The following is a 19,830-nucleotide window of genomic DNA, read 5'->3' on the forward strand; positions in this document are numbered from 1 at the left end:
TTGTTCACTATCTCAGTCTTGTTTCTCTAACAGCAATTTTCAATATCTTGAGTAGTAAATAACAAAAGCAGACCATGTCACATACAAATCATTCTAACAACAAAGGTACCAAACTAACAGAATAAGAAATAAGAATTCATAAATTGAGCCATGCCATGGGAAAACCAACATAGTGGATTTGCGACCAGCATGGATCCAGACCAGCCTGCGCATCCGCGCAGTCTGGTCAGGATCCATGCTGTTCGCTAACAGTTTCTCCAATTCCAATAGGCTTTAAAAGCGGATGCGCAGGCTGGTCTGGATCCATGCTGGTCGCAAACCCACTATGTTGGTTTTCCCATGGCACGGCTCAATTAAGGATTCCAAAGCACTGAAATGTAAACTAGATGTGCGTCAAAATGACACCGGTGCCCCAACTTCCTGTCAGTGTATGGTCATATGTTACTTGCTGACAATATGCAAGACCAAGTAAACTTTTATATTACCTTCAGTTATAAGTTTATCAGGGGGAGGTGGTGGGGTATGAATACTACAGAACATCATCAAGAAACACAAGAAAAAAAAACTGAAAGAGTAAAATAATTGTACATGTGTGTGCATGTGTAGAAAGGGGTGGAGGTGTGAATCACAAATAAAACTTCATGTAGGAGAGATGTGACAAAATCTTTAGGCCTTTAATGCATATTTTGTACTAAATCAAGGACTGTAACTTTTGTCTTACCAGGTGAAATCCCAATCTAAACCCCAGGTGCACAACTTCACATGCTGAATAACAATCATATGAGCCGTGCCATGAGAAAACCAACATAGTGGGTTTGCGACCAGCATGGATCCAGACCAGCCTGCGCATCCGCGCAGTCTGGTCAGGCTCCATGCTGTTCGCTTTTAAAGCCTACTAGAATTGGAGAAACTGTTAGCGAACAGCATGGATCCTGACCAGACTGCGCGGATGCGCAGGCTGGTCTGGATCCTTGCTGGTCGCAAACCCACTATGTTGGTTTTCTCATGGCACGGCTCATATGAAGTTTGATGTTTAGCTCAAATACTTCTTGAGGTATGCACATCTCATATTCAGATGCAAAGACATCCTGACTGACGTACGAATAAGGGTAGGCCTAAATCTATGCGCCCCTCCTGCCCTTCCACCCTGATAAAATTTTGGGGAGAGCACTAAAATGCGTATTTATCATTAAATATCAAAGTCTTAACATTGCACTTGGAAAGGCAAGCATTAAATTAAAACAAAAATCATATAAGCGACTGCATTATCTGGTTATCTATTTCTACAATGCCTGAACAATAATGTGCAACTGATAAAAAAATTCAACAGCAAAAAAAGTTTCGGCAGCAAGTACTGAAATGCCCATAGATTCGGAACATCTTACAATAGCTGAATCTGATTCCACTTTCTGGTATCACTATTTCCTAAACAGAATTATGAACATTGAACATAATTTAGCAAATAATCTGCACTTCGCTTTTTTACATAGGCTTAGGAGCAAAAGGTGGGGAAGGTGGGAAAAGGGGCAGGCTGCATGGGCCAGGCTAAGAGTATATAAAGGGGGAAAAAGCCAACCTCAGGGAGCATAGGGATTTAATGATTTGGTGAGATGTCTACTGACAAGAAGGGGAAGAATGTTTGTTCTTTGTTGGTGTTTTTTTTTTGGTTGTCTGAAAGTTTTCAGGGAAAATACGGGTAGATTTAGCCAGGTGGCCCCCTTCTGCCACTCCCCCGCACCCCCAAATCTGAGATCGCTCCTACACCAATGCTTTATCAATGCTCTGATTGTGGCAAAACATTTACAAACATAATTTTGATATTTCTAACGTATTTCACACTAAAGGGTATCATACAATATAAGGTTAGTTACATCCAAAATAGTATGGAAATATAAACATATCTTATTTCAATTGCACATAAAATAACAAAATATCAATTCTCTTTTGCAAGTAGGAGATAAATCAAAGTTGCACAAACAAAGCAAGAATAGAATATAACAAGAGGACCATGATGGTCCTGAATCGCTCACCTCTTCCCACATGACCAAGTTTTGAGTATGACGTTGTATTTTCTATTATCTGACATAGTGACCTAGTTTTTGAGCTCATGTGACCCAGTTTGGAACTTGGCCTAGATATTATCAAGATAAAAATTCTGACCAATTTTCATGAAGATCCATTGAAAAATATGGTCTCTAAGAGAGGTCACAAGGTTTTTCTATTATTTGACCTATTGACCTAGTTTTCGAAGGTATGTGACCCTGTTTTGAACTTTACCTAGATATCATCAAGGTGAAGATTCTCACTAATTTTCATGAAGATCTCATGAAAAATATGGCCTCTAGAGAGGTCAAAACATTTTAATAATTTTAGATCTACTGACCTAGTTTTTGACCGCAGTTGACCCATTTTCAATCTTGACCTAGATATCATCAAGATGAACATTCAGACCAACTTTCAAACAGATCCCATGAAAAGTATGGCCTTTAGAGATGTCACAAGGTTTTTTTTATTATTTGACCTACTGACCTAGTTTTCAAAGGCACGTGACCCAGTTTCAAACTTGACCTAGATATCATCAAGGTGAACATTCTGACCAATTTTTATGGAGATCCATTCACAAGTATGGCCTCTAGAGAGGTCACAAGGTTTTTCTATTTTTAGACCTATTGACCTAGTTTTTGACTGCACATGACCCTGTTTCAAACTTGACCTAGATATCATCAAGATGAAAATTCAGACCAATTTTCATACAGATCCCATGAAAAATATGGCCTTTAGAGAGGTCACAAGGTTCTTCTATTATTTGACCTACTGACCTAGTTTTCGTTGGCACGTGACCCACTTTCGAACTTGACCTAGATATCATCAAGATGAACATTCAGACCAACTTTCATACAGATCCCATGAAAAATATGGCCTCTAGAGAGGTCACAAGGTTTTTCTATTATTTGACCTACTGACCTAATTTTTGAAGGCACATGACCCACTTTCGAACTTGACCTAGATATCATCAAGGTGAACATTCTGACCAATTTTCATGAAGATCTTATGAAATATATGGCCTCTAGAGTGGTCATAAGGTTTTTCTATTTTTAGACCTACTGACCTAGTTTTTGACCCCACGTGACCCAGTTTCGAACATGACCTAGATATCATAAAGATGAACATTCAGACCAATTTTCATACAGATCCTATGAAAAATATGGCCTTTAGAGAGGTCACAAGGTTTTTCTATTATTTGACCTACTGACCTAGTTTCTGATGGCATGTGACCCAGTTTCAAACTTGACCTAGATATCATCAAGGTGAACGTTCTGACCAATTTTCATGAAGATCTCATGAAATATATGGCCTCTAGAGAGGTCACAAGGTTTTTCTATTTTTAGACCTACTGACCTAGTTTTTGAAGGCACGTGACCCAGTTTCAAACTTGACCTAGATATCATCAAGGTGAACATTCTGACCAATTTTCATGAAGATCTTGTGAAATATATGGCCTCTAGAGAGGTCACAAGGTTTTTCTATTTTTAGACCTACTGACCTAGTTTTTGAAGGCAACGTGACCCAGTTTCGAACTTGACCTAGATATCATCAAGATGAACATTCTGATCAACTTTCATAAAGATCCCATGAAAAATGTGACCTCTAGAGTGGTCACAAGCAAAAGTTTACGGACGCACGCACGCACGCACGCACGACGGACACCGCGCGATCACAAAAGCTCACCTTGTCACTTTGTGACAGGTGAGCTAAAAACAAATTCAAAATGTGTATTGATAAAAATGACAACAAAACCATGAGACAAAATGGTGATCACTTGTCACAGTACCATCTTTTTTTCATTAACTCTGTAATACTTTAACTGAAAGAAACAAATGGAACAGTTTTGAAATATCAAAAGTTTTGAAATTCAGTTTTATTCATTTTTACTGCTTATGAAACTATCTGTTCAAACTACTGTTTTAAAGAAAACAAAAAAATGTTTTCGAGCAAATAGTAAAATGTAAAACAAACCAACTTTCATAGTGTGCATTTTTCCTCATACGTGACAAGAAATTTTTTCAAAACACATTTCACAATCATTCTTAAAACCAACAGAACGGAAAAAAATAATTAAGGAAAATTATGAAAAACAAAAGCCCAATATGCCAAACAATAACCTCGATAGTACATTAACAATAACGTTTATGATGTAAAGGAAAAGACATAACATAAAACTTATCAACCTGTAGGTCAATACTGAATCATTACAAAGGATGTGATTTCAGGTATGTACAGGTATGCATTACCTGCAGGATTTCATGTCTGTGGTGTCAAAATTCAGAACACATTTTTGCCATGTATGCTTAATTTGTACTTGTAAAATTTAGGTTTAAGAGTCGAGTAGCTATGAACTCCAGTAATTTTGTAGTGAGGCCTATTATGATATATTACTATTTTTACTACATTCCCTCTCAAAACTTGTACTTCTCTATTAAATTCCCTCTCAAAACTGGTATTTTTCTATTACATTCACTCTCAGAACTTGTACTCATCTATTACATTCCTTCTCAAAACACATACCCCTCTATACATTCCGTCTCAAAACTTGTATCTCTCTATTACATTCCCTCTTAAAACTCATGCTCCTCTATTACATTCCCTCTCAAAACTCATACCTCTCTATTACATTCCCTCTCAAAACTCATACCTCTCTATTACATTCCCTCTAAACACTTCTTTCCTCTCTATTGCACTTCCTATCAAAACGCATACCTCCCTATTGCATTCCCTCTTGTATATATTGTATCTTCAAATAAGAAACTTTTGTTCTTAGAAAGAGTATTATACGCATTTGCTCTCATAAACGCAATTGCAAAACAAAACTACTGGATATTCTTGTGTATCTATGTACAATAATTTCAAATATGGTGATATTGACTTGAATAAAGGGGCATATAAACAGGGCTGTTCAAAAATAAAATAAGACTTTTGCTGTCAAAAGCTACCTATTGTGTACACTGTGATGTGAAACTTTGGCCCAGCAATGACATCTGATTTTACAGTACTTAGTATTTCTAATTCATTAGGAAATGGACACACTAAAATATGCTGTTTTTGAGACATTCGCTTGCAGATTATTACAACAAAACAATAAAGATTTTATACACCTGTCTGAATAAAACAAGAGGACCATGATGGTCCTGAATCGCTCACCTCTTCCCACATGACCCAGTTTTGAGTATGACGTCGTTTTTTCTATCATCTGACATAGTGACCTAGTTTTTGAGCTAATGTGACCCAGTTTTGAACTTGACCTAGATATTATCAAGATAAAAATTCTGACCAGTTTTCATGAGGCTCCATTGAAAAATATGGTCTCTAGAGAGGTCACAAGGTTTTTCTATTATTTGACCTATTGACCTAGTTTTCGAAGGTACGTGACCCTGTTTTGAACTTTACCTAGATATCATCAAGGTGAATATTCTCACTAATTTTCATGAAGATCTCATGAAAAGTATGGCCTCTAGATAGGCCACAAGGTTTTTCTATTTTTATACCTACTGGCCTAGTTTTTGACCGCACGTGACCCAGTTTCAAAACTGACCTAGGTATCATCAAGGTGAACATTCAGATCAATTTTCATGAAGATCCGTTGAAAAATATGGCCTCTAGAGAGGTCAAAAGATTTTAATAATTTTAGACCTACTGACCTAGTTTTCGACCGCAGTTGACCCAGTTTCAAACTTGACCTAGATATCATCAAGATGAACATTCGGACCAACTTTCATACAGATCCCATGAAAAGTATGGCCTCTAGAGAGGTCACAAGGTTTTTTTATTATTTGACCTACTGACCTAGTTTTTTAAGGCACGTGACCCAGTTTCAAACTTGACCTAGATATCATCAAGGTGAACATTCTGACCAATTTTTATGGAGATCCATTCACAAGTATGGCCTCTAGAGAGGTCACAAGGTTTTTCTATTTTTAGACCTACTGACCCAGTTTTTGACCGCACATGACCCTGTTTCGAACTTGACCTAGATATCATCAAGATGAACATTCAGACCAATTTTCATACAGATCCCATGAAAAATATGGCCTTTAGAGAGGTCACAAGGTTTTTCCATTATTTGACCTACTGACCTAGTTTTTGACGGCACGTGACCCACTTTCGAACTTGACCTAGATATCATCAAGGTGAACATTCAGACCAACTTTCATACAGATCCCATGAAAAATATGGCCTCTAGAGAGGTCACAAGGTTTTTCTATTATTTGACCTACTGACCTAGTTTTTGAAGGCAAGTGACCCACTTTCGAACTTGACCTAGATATCATCAAGGTGAACATTCTGACCAATTTTCATGAAGATCTCATGAAATATATGGCCTCTAGAGAGGTCACAAGGTTTTTCTATTTTTAGACCTACTGACCTAGTTTTTGATCGCACGTGACCCAGTTTCAAACTTGACCTAGATATCATCAAGGTGAACATTCTGACCAATTTTCATGAAGATCTTGTGAAATATATGGCCTCTAGAGAGGTCACAAGGTTTTTCTATTTTTAGACCTACTGACCTAGTTTTTGATGGCATGTGACCCACTTTCGAACTTGACCTAGATATCATCAAGGTGAACATTCTGACCAATTTTCATGAAGATCTTGTGAGATATATGGCCTCTAGAGAGGTCACAAGGTTTTTCTATTTTTAGACCTACTGACCTAGTTTTTGATGCCACGTGACCCAGTTTCGAACTTGACCTAGATATCATCAAGATGAACATTCTGACCAACTTTCATAAAGATCCCATGAAAAATGTGACCTCTAGAGTGGTCACAAGCAAAAGTTTACGCACGCACGCACGCACGGACGACGGACGCTGCGCAATCACAAAAGCTCACCTTGTCACTTTGTGACAGGTGAGCTAAAAAACATCACAGATGGTGAAATACACATTAATAAGGCTATTGCTTAAAAAATAGATCTTTAACAAAAACAATAACTTCAAAATAGATTTACATTAATAAAACTTGTATATCACATTACAGAGTGCACATAACTATGGTTTTCAAAACATCAATATATATATCCATGTTATATTATACCAGATTTTATATAGCTCCTTTTTCATGATAAACACGTTCAAAGACGCTAAAACGACAATAAGCACAAATTTCAAAAGCACACTTGTTATCAACTAAAACACAATAAAGAATTTTAATACCTTTTTCTTACAATTTTATATCCCATAAATTTAATGTACATGTCAATGATAATATACATGGAACAGAATAGTAACAGAAATTTGAAAAGTTTATATTGGGGATAGAGCCGATTTTCAACAGTATTTCTGTATGTAGTACCAAGAAGTTAACCTAACAAGTTTTCCTGGAATCTGTGCCAGTAGTAATCTGTTCTCAGCAAGTAACTGCCAACTTCTCCACATGAATCAAAGGAGGACAAATGACTTCAGACACAATGCCTTTTATCAAACAATTCACTGAGAACATGTGCCTAGTCTAATGACATTTTTTGTATTCTCTATTCTTTTTTTTTTCAGAAATGATACAGAATTTCTAAGAAACAAGATATTAGATTTACTATCAATGCTGATATCAATGAAAATAAAATGTATGGCCATATATACATTGTGAAAATAACATTTAACATGAGGTAAAATTGACTCTCTTCAACATAAAGTAATAAATCATTAAAGGGGCATGCCTCCAGATATTGACAGCATCAATATCTTAAAAACTCTATTATCAACAAAACCAAACATACAGAATAATTTTTAAAAAAAAAAATTTTTTTTTTTGGGGTCAACATTTTTGGATTAACCTGTAAAGTACAGCTGAATTCCTACCATCTTACAGCACATGTTTATAGCACTAGTCAGCTTTTCTACATATTTTGTCGTCTTCACAAGTTTTTTTAAAAACATAAATAAATCCTTCAACTCACTTTACACTTTAATTGTATTTTCTAACAAACACAGGAACTTTATCAAAAGGCAAGATAAACCTGGAAGCACGCCCCTTTAAAATTCAAATAATCAAGGTGGTTGACTGCTTTATCCTTTTAAGTTGCCATTTACTGATTTTTTTTTATTAAAGCTCTTGAAAAATAACTGGTATACCTGTACATGTGTCACAGCCTAAAATCTTTGTCTAGAACTTTTTTTAAATTCCTCTTGGCAAACAATGTACCAAACTTAGAAGAAATTTGAAAAAAAAAAAAGACAGAAGGAAATTTTATCCTCAATTTTTCATTTGTTCAAAACAGGAAAACTCATTTTTAAGAGAATAACAGCCAGTTCTACAGTAAAATATTTCAGTATCGCTGAGGATGCATTTTTCCTGATCTCAAATGCTTAACTTCGGGTTTAAGCTTTTTTTAATTTCATACGTATGCTTTAATACATAAATACGTGAAATTTGTTAATTTGAAATTTAGTTAGCTACTATTATAACTTAGACATGTACACAGTCATGTGATAAAGACTTAGGCTAATATTTATTTTCATCCAAGTTTCTTCTTTTGCACAATTACCTATAAGTCTTAAACACTTAAAACTATATATATATTTTTTTCAAAAACAATTCAAGATCAATATGTACAAACATGTTATAAATAAAAAAATTATGTACCCAACAAAAAAGAAATTATGTACATTGAAAGTTTTCATCAACAACAATATTACGCATAAAAATGGCAAAAAATAATATATTTATATTCTGGTGCAATGCCATACACAATGATATAAAGTCCTATACAGGGTTCATACAGAACTTCTGAGGCAAAACTCAAGTACTCTTTCATGTTTTTTTTTTTGTTTTAGTTATTTTCAAGGAACTTCCAAGGACTAGCACTAAATTCAAGGACTTTTCAAGGAATACACAAACCTTGAATTATACTTTCCTTAGTTTAGATACTACGAGTAATCAGTTTAAAAAGGACAATCCTACACATTATTACAATAAATTCTTGCCTGTGTAAGAAAAATACATTATCACATGCTTGATGTTGCAGGAGTGAAATAATTTTTTGATATTTTTGATGTAAGTTACACTAGTGTAACATTTGGATGTTGATATTGTTACGATTTCTGTCTATAATTGGCAGAGGAAGAACAATTTTCTATGTTTTCAGCAGAGAAAAGCTTTTATGTGATTAGCTTTGAATTATAGTGCTTCGTAATAAAATCCATTACAAGTGTGATTGTCCTTTTTAAACAGACACGCATTAATGAGGTATTATTATTATGTTTAAGAAGTAAACAGTTCTGTTTTTATAGAAAATGCCACTGTCGCATTAAACTGAACACATCTTTAACTACAATTCAACATCTCAAAAATAAAATCTTAATAATTTTAAATGCAACCAGTATTTTCGTCTTAAAACTTCGAAGATATATGATGAAATAACGACTAATGACAAGACTAGCACAAGTATACAATATCAAACATGAAATATATAACATTCTAGACAGTTCATATTTACGCAGGAAGGGCTCCCCTTGATTTGTGATGTTTGCCCAAGTCGAGAGTATGCTGCCATTACAGCAAAGCCTGTCTATTGTACGGAAGCAAAAGTGGTTTTGATTTGCAGTTTTCTTTTCTTTCAGGTTAAAATACACTGAGATGATTTAAATCGGATGTGGACTTAGTATTCACTAGGACTGGCGGTCTTTACCCAATGTTTGACTGTAACTGACAGAGCAGCAATAGCATAGCGTCTTAATAAAGCCGCTTCTCTGAATTTTAGTCCAATTTATCATGAAAATTTGACAACGTCAATAAGGAAGTAACTTTACTGAACCCATATATATTTTACAGAGCAACCCTGAACTCCTATAGTAGCTTACAACCTGTATTAAGAATTTTGTCAAATGAGTGAATATTATTCTTGATCTTAAAATAGCCTGGAAAATACAGATAAAAATTAAACAATTTTTTTTTTCATAAATAAATTTAAAAAAATTTACAGCAACCATTGGAACACTGAACACTGAGTATTGCCAGGGTAGAAATCTATCAACTAAACTGATGTTTTTGTGTTTCAGTTCAGTTAATCGACAGATTTCAATTTTTAAGCAAGCATATGGCAAAGTTTCTTGATAACGTTTTACTGAAAATGATTTATCCAATTATACTAAATTTCTTGTCTTGCTTCTGGAATGGGTCTCAAGGGTAACAGACATTACTTTTAGATTTAAATTAGCATTTCGTTCACCTTTATCTTGAATTTATCGGACATTGGTTTAAATTCTTCTATGTACAATGATTAATATATCATTAACACAAAACTGAAGTAGCAAACCAGTAATCTCACCAAACTATCACATAATGTTTACAAATTGTGGAGACTTGTTTTCCTATTGAAATACATCTGTACATTTGGACTACACTTTTATAAATGTGTCAATCAACAGGAAGTACAACTTATCACTTCTTTCAGCAACTTCAAAACCCAAAGTTTACAAAACTGACTTCCGAGATCAGTCTCTGAATGCAACATCTTCACTGGTCCATTTCAACCCTGCCCACAGATGGTGGTGATTTTAGACTCAAGTTTTACAACCTAATTGGTTGTGTCAGAGGATATTTTTGGAACCGACCAATCAAAAACTAGCAATACCGAACTGGGCTCCAAAATTAGCTTTATAACTTTAGGTCCTGATCTGTTTAGACTGCATAGACAGAACAGCTAATGGTTAAATATCACAATTCTATTGGGGAAGTCATTACACTTTACACCAACTGAAGGAAAATATCTGTGGAATAATTATTATTATGGCAAAGTACAACACACTATACATGTTCACAGACCACTTGTGAGAACAAGGTTTTATTCAGTAATGACCTCCTCTCATCTGTGTTGCTCTTTTAATGAAACTGTACCCAACACTACTTAAGAACTATTTTTTTTTACATAATCTTAATCACATTTTACTGCTCATAATTGAAAAATATTTCTAGACATTTTTGTTCCACATATACCTTAACACATAATTCTTTGATCAATGTATATGGGCCTATGAATATTCAAATGTACACCTAAAATCCCGCTAAATTTTACTTCTCGATCACAATTGTACAGTTCACTGTTATATGTACAAACATTTTCATCTCTGCGCCTTAACTCTCCAACGCAGAACAAAGTAACAACTGACTCGCAGTACAATGAAAAATACGCACAGCGCAATAAAGTCAATGTAAAATTTTGCATCACTAACATCAAGATCTGAGAGTACGTTTTCTGACTCCACGTAACGACATTCTGGACTCTGGGCAGCTTTTTCACAGTCTAGAGCCTCTCGGTCGAACCCATACACTGCCTGCAACACACCCTCAAATGCATATCTGAAATAATTGTATAACGAAATGGTTATTTTTTTACACAAAAACAGTGACTTATCTCAAACATTATAGTCAAGGAACATTTGTTTTTGTTCTTGTTTGGCTGAACGTCACACTGCCAAATTACAGGTCATTTGGTCATTTTCCAGCTTTTGATGGTGGAGGAAGACCTCAGATGCCCCTCTGACCTTCCCTAAACCAGCTGGATGGCTTTCTCACACGAAGAATTCAACATCCCGAAGGAGGTTCGAACCCACATCCGTGAGGTGCAAGTGATTCGGAGTCAGGGACCTTAACCACTTGGCCACAGAGGCCCTCTAGACAAGGAACAAGCAGTAAAACTCTAAATGAACATTGACAAGAGTTACATATTTGACCTTAAATATCAATAAACAGCCTTGAATTTCGACATGGATAAGAGATGCTTTTTGTGTGTTGTCTACATGTAAAACATTTTTACCAAGTTATCCAAAAGGTCCCCCAAGGGACTAAAAGGTTATGGAGAGGACATCAAAATCAGTAGCACTACAGACATTTTGCTATAATTAAATTTCTACATAAATTCTACATAAGGCAACATCAAACTTACCCAATATAAGACATATATGAGATCCACTGAAGGTAGATTGGTATTGTGTCAAAGTTGATAAAGAATCCACTAAACAGTAACAATGGTATACCCGTGACTGGTCCCAAAAACACTGCAACCTGGAAAACAACAGCAACTTTCAAGTTGAAAATGCATTAACCTTAGCCCTGCTAAATTTCTAAAATGAACTGGTCCATCATTCAATTTGGGCAGTACCACTAACTTTCCAAAGGGGTGTTCACTGAAAATTTACTGACTAAATTGGAAACAGTGCCGGCTGATCTTCGTCTGCACTGGTCAAAAAGGCAGTATCACTTGCCACCAGCAGGCTTAAGGTTAAAAAGAATATAAATATAAAGAGGATATACAATTTTTTTTTTGGTGAATATGGCTTTCATTTTTATCAGATTGCATAAAAATATAATAGTTTAAGTTTACAGGGCTAAATGGAAAACTGATGTAACTCACATTATTTAAAGATCAAGTTATGACAGTTTTTAGTTCAATTCATAATTTGGCATAGCCGCGATTGAAATAGATACTTTTCATACGGTGAATTTTCTAATCGTTTTCACTCAAATAGTTGAAAACATCATTTGTCTACATCTAAAACTGATGACAACAACATCAATACAGTATTATGTACTCCCAACATTTTTCGAAATAATGAAAAATGTTATCATTACAGCATCATAAATGGTATTAAACCTGTCACTGTAGCTATACGAGTTGTGCACAACTGGTAGTTCCAGACAATTTCAAAATATTGTTACTGTTCTATTTTATGGCGTCTCAATTCAAAAGTGAAATGTGTTTCCAGAGTAGTGTCCCTTTGCAAAGGTTAATGTCTTATATGTTCAGGATAAAATGTATCATTGGTGGGTTGTGGTCATTGCTAGTTTTATATTCTGACTTTTGCAAGACAGAGAAACAGTACACTTCCCTATTTTTCTCTAAGATCAAAATCTCTGCACAACAAAATGGAAAACCAGTTAAAATATAGAGAATATGTTTCAATGCAATGAAAAATATATACAACAAGAGCTCTGCCAAGCAGGGCAATATACGCCCGAAGGGTTACATCAGAGGATGGGAGCAAATATAAAGAACTTGACTGTTGAAGCCCGAAGAACAGGAACAACAAAGGGAAGAAATTCCAAAAAAATTCTAAGTCCACAAAAAAAAATCCACAATTAAATATTCTAAGTCCGCAAAAAAGTCCTTACCAGGTACAAGTACATCAAAATACACCTAAAAAGTGGAGGTACCAACCATGTTAGACCACAGAAAAGTGGTCTCGGCTTTTCCCTACGGCCAATAATAAAAAAAGTTTCAAAATAAGCTATTTATAGTAAAATAAAAGGGAAGTAATTAAAAAAGAAATAATTGTTAGTGAACAAAAAAAGGGATCTGCCAAATAACAAGAGCTGTCCATAAGACAGCCAAGCTCGACTATTCGAAATATTGTCACAGAAGCAGGAAATTATTACCCAAAATGTTAAATATCGAAAGAGTTTTAAGTTCGAAACGGGACATAATTTGACCAAAATGCATATCAGAGTTATGAGACTTGATGCTATCAACTAGTTTAATAACCCCGAAGAAACAAGTTTCAATTCCATATCTGCATTAGTTTTGGAGATAGTAACTTGCATGTAAAACTTTAACCAGAATTTTCTAAGTCCAAAAGGGGGCATAATTTGCTCAAAATACATGTTAAAGAGTTATGGAACTTGACCCAGTGAGGTTGGTAACTGACCTAGAAAAAGAATAAATAAGTTTCAAAGCTATATGCCTTTTGGTAATAGCTGTATGTACTTGCACGCAAAACTTGAACCAGGATTTTCTAAGTCCAAAAGGGGGCATAATTTGCCCAAAATACATGTCAGAGTTATGGGACTTGATTCTATCAACTAGTTTTATAACTCCGAAGACACATGTGAAGTTTCAATTAAATATCTGCATTAGTTTTGGAGATAGTAACTTGCATGTAAAACTTTAACCAGAAATTTCTTAGTCCAAAAGGGGGCATATTTTGCTCAAAATACATGTCAAAGTTATGGGACTTGACCCAGTGAGGTAGGTAATTGATCTAGAAAAAGAAAAAATAAGTTTCAAATCAATATGCCTTTTAGTAATAGCTGTATGTACTTGCACGCAAAACTTTAACCAGGATTTTCTTAGTCCAAAAGGGGGCATAATTTGCTCAAAATACATGTCAGAGTTATGGGACTTGACCCAATGAGGTAGGTAATTGATCTAGAAAAAGAAAAAATAAGTTTCAAATCAATATGCCTTTTAGTAATAGCTGTATGTACTTGCACGCAAAACTTTAACCAGAATTTTCTAAGTCCAAAAGGGGGCATAATTTGGCCAAAACACATGTCAGAGTTATGGGACTTGACCCAGTGAGGTAGGTAATTGATCTAGAAAAAGAAAAAATAAGTTTCAAATCTATATGCCTTTTAGTAATAGCTGTATGTACTTGCATGAAAACTTTAACCAAAATTTTCTAAGTACAAAAAGGGGCATAATTTGGCCAAAATGAAGGTCAGAGTTATGGGACTTGGTGCTATCAACTAGTTTTATAACCCCGAAGACACATGTGAAGTTTCAATTCAATATCTGCATTAGTTTTGGAGATAGTAACTTGCATGTAAAACTTTAACCAGAATTTTCTAAGTCCAAAAGGGGGCATAATTTGCTCAAAATACATGTTAGAGTTATGGAACTTGACCCAGTGAGGTTGGTAATTGACCTAAAAAAAAGAATAAATAAGTTTCAAAGCTATATGCCTTTAAATGATAGCTGTATGTACTTGCATGCAAAAACTTAACCAAGGTGTGACGCCGACGCCGACGCCAGGGTGAGTAGAATAGCTAGACTATTCTTCGAATAGTCGAGCTAAAAACAAGAGCACTGCAATGCAGATCAATATACACAAAGCAAAGTCATATATGACCTTTGACCCCTAAGTGTGACCTTGACCTTGAAGCGAGTCATCCGAAACATGTGCTCTGCATGTCGTCTCAGTGTTGTGAACATTTGTGCCAAATTTCTTTGAAATCCTTCAAGCACTTCAAGAGTTACAGAGTGGACACGAAACAAACTGATATGACCTTTGACCCCTAAGTGTGACCTTGACCTTGAAGCGAGACATCCAAAACATGCGTTCTGCATGTTGTCTCCGTGTGGTGAACATTCGTGTCAAGTTGCTTTGAAATCCTTCAAGGGGTTCAAGAGTTACAGAGCGGACATGAAATTGCTAACGGACGGACGGATGGACAGATGGACACCGGGGGATATAACATAATACATCCCTTCATGGCGTATAACAATACGAGTGGCAAACACTGCACCAATTATACTGTAACTCTTCCTAATTTGAAACTGATCATCTTAACCTACTATAGAGTTGGAAGTTGTCTTCATATGAAAAAATCTGAAGAGTTATTTCCCTTACCTGTAAAGATGTTGCTGCTCCAATAAGAAGTCCCAGAGATTGTGCGACTAAAGACGTCTGTGTAGCTAACGTCAAAAACATCACAAAACGCATGAAATCACTGGGCTGTGACGTCATCCAGTACACTATACTGCCATATATCAGTGGGAATATTATCTGTAAATGGAAAGAAGTGTGATTTTTAAGCAGGTATATTATATATATAACAGGAGTTATATAATGGCCAAAATGAACAAGGTTTGTCGTCAAGAATGGACTGAGCAGCAGTCCCCCTTAAAAAATAATTCCTAGGTTAAGCAAACTGGTAAGAGTAAACATATTTGCATAAAGTGCTTAACATTCCATGTTAAGGAAATAATGTTAACAAATATGAGTATGCACACATATATTAGATATCAAAGGTTATAATATGAAACATGTAAAGATGTTGTTGCTGTCATAACAAAGGCTAGCAGCTATTTGCAGATAAATAAATATTCTTAAGAGTCAGTTTACACCTTTAAGAGATTAATTACATACCAATATGATATTGGGTATCAAAGGTTACAGTATATACCTGTATGGTTATACGTATTGACAGAATGAAAATTTACCTGAAACGGCATATCTGCCATGGTTTTAGCTAAGTAGTAGGCTTTGAGACTGTACCAATAGTTGAGATGTTCTCTCACACACACAGTAAGCTCCATAGGAACTGTAAATGAGATATCATATATGAAATAATAACAAAATATGAAACATACCAGGTGTGGTTACCTCATGATTCCGAAGATGTGTAAAGAGTTTGAAAACATTTGGTCTGACAATTTCTGCAGCGCTTTTCATCAGGAAATTGGGATGAGGCCCTGACCTTTCAAATTGAGAAATTCATACGCAATAATTGCTCATTTTGGGAAAAGAGCATTTTATTGAAACAGGGTTTTTTTTCCTTCTCCAAAAGAGGTATGTAACAGAGGACACAATTTGGTGGTTTCCTAATCATAAATGAGCTCATTGCTTCCTATTTGTGAAATATTAAATTTTGCAAAAAAAAAAAATTTTTTTTTTTTTACATTTTGGGAAGTTCCTCTGCCACAGTTGGGAAAAAATGACCTTACTTTCATTGGGAAGTGGCTGAATATCAGCCTCTGTTTTATAAGGATGAAAAGCCCTGGATTCTGAGAAACATGCTTACATGCAAAACTTTCACAAAATCTGTTATGTCAAAACAAGAGTATCATTTTGACAAAAAGTAAGCCAGAGTTATGAAACCTGCTCTAAGAGTTTACCTCATGATGCAAAAAGACTTGTAATGAATTTGAAAGCAATCAGCTTTTCAGTTTCGGAGACACTTGCTCACATGCCTAATTTTAATCAAAGTTTCCATGTTATAAAGGGGCATAACACTGATAAAATAAATATTAGAGTTAAGTAACTTGCATTATGAGAAATTCATATGATGTCACAAATATATCTGTGAAGCCTGAAAGCATCTGACTTTGTAATGTTAAAGACTTGCCAACATGCTAAACGTTTGTGAAGCAAACGCCAACAAATAGGTGACAGTAAAAGTTCTACTTACTGAAAAATTTCAAATAGTCCTGCTAAAACCCATTGACATATATTATCAATTATTGGGTTTGTTAGAGAACCTCCACGGAAATATGTGGGGTCAGTATGATGAATGGTGGGGCAAGCCTTTATTTCCCACATATTCCTGTGGAAGGTTACTAACAACCCCTATCACCGATCTGTTTTATTGACCACTTATAGCCTATATGGACATGAAAATCTACTGAACCTCTGCAGAAAACATCTTTTAACCAATGAAAACGCTAGATTCTTATGACAGGTAGAACAAAAAGCTATATATCCCGTTTGGAAGTGAGGTGAATGGCATACAAAGTCATACAATTATGCAACACAGTGTTATACAATGTATTGAGTTAGTTAAACTTACACGTCAATACAGTTGGCATTAATGCAGAGAACATGAGGAACAGCATACAGACGAACAGACATCCAGCATTGTTCAACACTTTTGTTGCTTCATTCCCAATGCCTAAATAAAGCAGACCAATCAGAATGGCCATACAAAGATGGGAGATCAACCTCAAACGAGTCAAGGTCTGAAATAGAGAGTTCATACACATATTGTTTTTCTTCAACAAAACATCATTTTGCTAACACAGTCTTCAACATACAAATGAAAACAGTCGAAGTTTATTCTGGAACTCGATGGGACAAGAAAGATTGATTCAAGTTATTGGTAGTTCAAGTCATTGAAAAATATACATTATATTGATATTTTGCCGGGACCTAACAATGCTTCGAGCAAAGGGTGGTGTACGAATTACTATTACCCAAGTTCGAGCGAATAAAGTTTTATTGTATTTCATTCAAATGAGCCGTGCCATGAGAAAACCAACATAGTGGCTTTGCGACCAGCATGGACCCAGACCATCTGCGCAGTCTGGTCAGGATCCATGCTGTTCGCTATTAGTTTCTCTAATTCCATTAGGCTTTGAAAGCAAACAGCATGGATCCTGACCAGACTGCACGGATGCGCAGGCTGGTCTGGATCCATGCTGGTCGCAAACCCACTATGTTGGTTTTCTCATGGCGCGGCTCAAATATAATTCCGAATTAAGATTATAACACGGCCATATCAACACATCTAAAGCAAAATGACCTGAAAGTCATTATTGTCAGCTTGGTGTGCAATTATGGCCAGAAAACATGCTCTAAGTCCTTCAGTAAAAATATAATTATATATCTTGCTATCTGAATCAAACATAAAAGGCATGGGCATTCAGAAGGGGCCTGAAAGGACGCTAATATCAAGTTTATAACAAACTATGACAACATCATTTAAGTACATTGAACGGTATTTGTGTAATTTCAATAACTGTATTCATTTGATATTCGTAAAAAGGTATACAATAACATGATTTACAACGTACTTGGACATTTTGCCCTTTAAAATTACATTGAATTTATGTCAATTTTGTATTTATTTACTACATTTCAGCATCTCCAATAACAGGCATGAATGTATAATATATAAACAGGATCCTGAACTGTGTAAATTGAGAGTAAGACAAGACTTAGGAGCATCTCTCATTACAGACATGAATGTACACATAAATGGGATTCTGAACAGTGTACATTCACAGAAAGACACATTACTTACAGCATTTCTCTTCACAAACCTGAATATCTATATAAACAAAATCTTGAACTGTGTAACTTGATAGAAAAATAACACTTACTTCGTCTCTCATTATAGACATAAAAGTACGTATAAACAGGATCCTAAACTGTGTAAAACATGATGTGTTGAATGTATGGCATTCATTGTCACCTCCCATGTCCTGAAATATACAATCAGATATCTCTCATTAAAACAAAAACAATATGAATGAAGCTTACTTCCCAATAAAACAAATGCATTATGATTAATTAAGCTTATTTTCCCATTAACACAAACACATTATGATAATTAAACTTATTTCCCATTAAAACAAACGCATTATGATGAATTAAACTTATTTCCGATTAAAACAAACACATTATGACGAATTAAATTTATTTCCCATTAAAACAAACACATTATGATAATTAAACTTATTTCCCATTAAAACAAAAGCATTATGATGAATTAAACTTATTTCCTATTAAAACAAACACATTATGGTGAATTTAGCTTATTTCCCATTAAAACAAACACATTATAATGAATTTAGCTTATTTCCCATTAAAACAAACACATTATGATGAATTAAACTTATTTCCCATTAAAACAAAAGCATTATGATGAATTTAGCTTATGTAGTATTAACAAAGTACAGTATTGTATAAATTCCAAAAAGTAACTGGAAATTACATATACTTTGACATTGGTTGTATGTTGGTAACTTACTTTCTGAGAAATTCCACAAAACTAAATTCATAAAACAACTTACTCCCAGGTTTTACCTTTATGTTAATTCACAAATCCCTATCCCCATGAAAATAAAAACATTTTGGCTTGAGTTATGAAATGTTACACCCACAACATAAAAAATTTCACAGTGAATAGATTCAGATAAACTATTTTTTCAATTCAATCAAAAATTTACCTTAAGCAACCCTAAACCAATGACAACACCACTGCCTAAAATTTACCACAAATTTGTTTTCTTAAATTATTAAAAGGCAGGGTTCACTAAAAATTATGCCTAAAATTTAACTTTTAGACTGACCAAGTTTATTTTGGTGTAATGAGAGAGTGAACTTACTTTTTCCACATCGGTGGAACAGTGATGCATTCAGTAATTGCACCAGGAACAGAAATTATTTAGTCACTGTACACAAAAGTTCTACTGTTCTGGGTCAATGTGACCCTGACCTTTGACCTACTGACCTCAAAATCAATAGGGGTCATCTGCTGGTCATGATTAACCTC

At 35.0% G+C, this 19,830-nt stretch overlaps 1 protein-coding gene across 4 annotated transcripts in view; it reads right to left on the reverse strand.

Moving 5' to 3' along the window:
* Positions 1-1,153: 1,153 nt before the first annotated feature.
* LOC123559406 (ATP-binding cassette sub-family G member 1-like) overlaps positions 1,154-19,830 on the reverse strand; it is a 52,414-nt gene continuing 33,737 nt past the window's right edge. For all 4 annotated transcript variants that reach the window (XM_045351180.2, XM_045351182.2, XM_045351181.2 and 1 more), the window contains 6 exons: positions 18,656-18,757; positions 17,344-17,512; positions 15,998-16,098; positions 15,405-15,560; positions 11,942-12,060; positions 1,154-11,355 (listed from right to left, as the gene is read on the reverse strand). In XM_045351180.2, coding sequence (XP_045207115.1) covers positions 11,118-11,355; positions 11,942-12,060; positions 15,405-15,560; positions 15,998-16,098; positions 17,344-17,512; positions 18,656-18,757 — 885 coding nt within the window. In that variant the 3' untranslated portion in view covers positions 1,154-11,117. The remainder of the gene's footprint in view (positions 11,356-11,941; positions 12,061-15,404; positions 15,561-15,997; positions 16,099-17,343; positions 17,513-18,655; positions 18,758-19,830) is intronic.

This window comes from Mercenaria mercenaria, chromosome 10 (genome assembly GCF_021730395.1).
Source record: "Mercenaria mercenaria strain notata chromosome 10, MADL_Memer_1, whole genome shotgun sequence".
Classification (NCBI taxonomy): domain Eukaryota; kingdom Metazoa; phylum Mollusca; class Bivalvia; order Venerida; family Veneridae; genus Mercenaria; species Mercenaria mercenaria.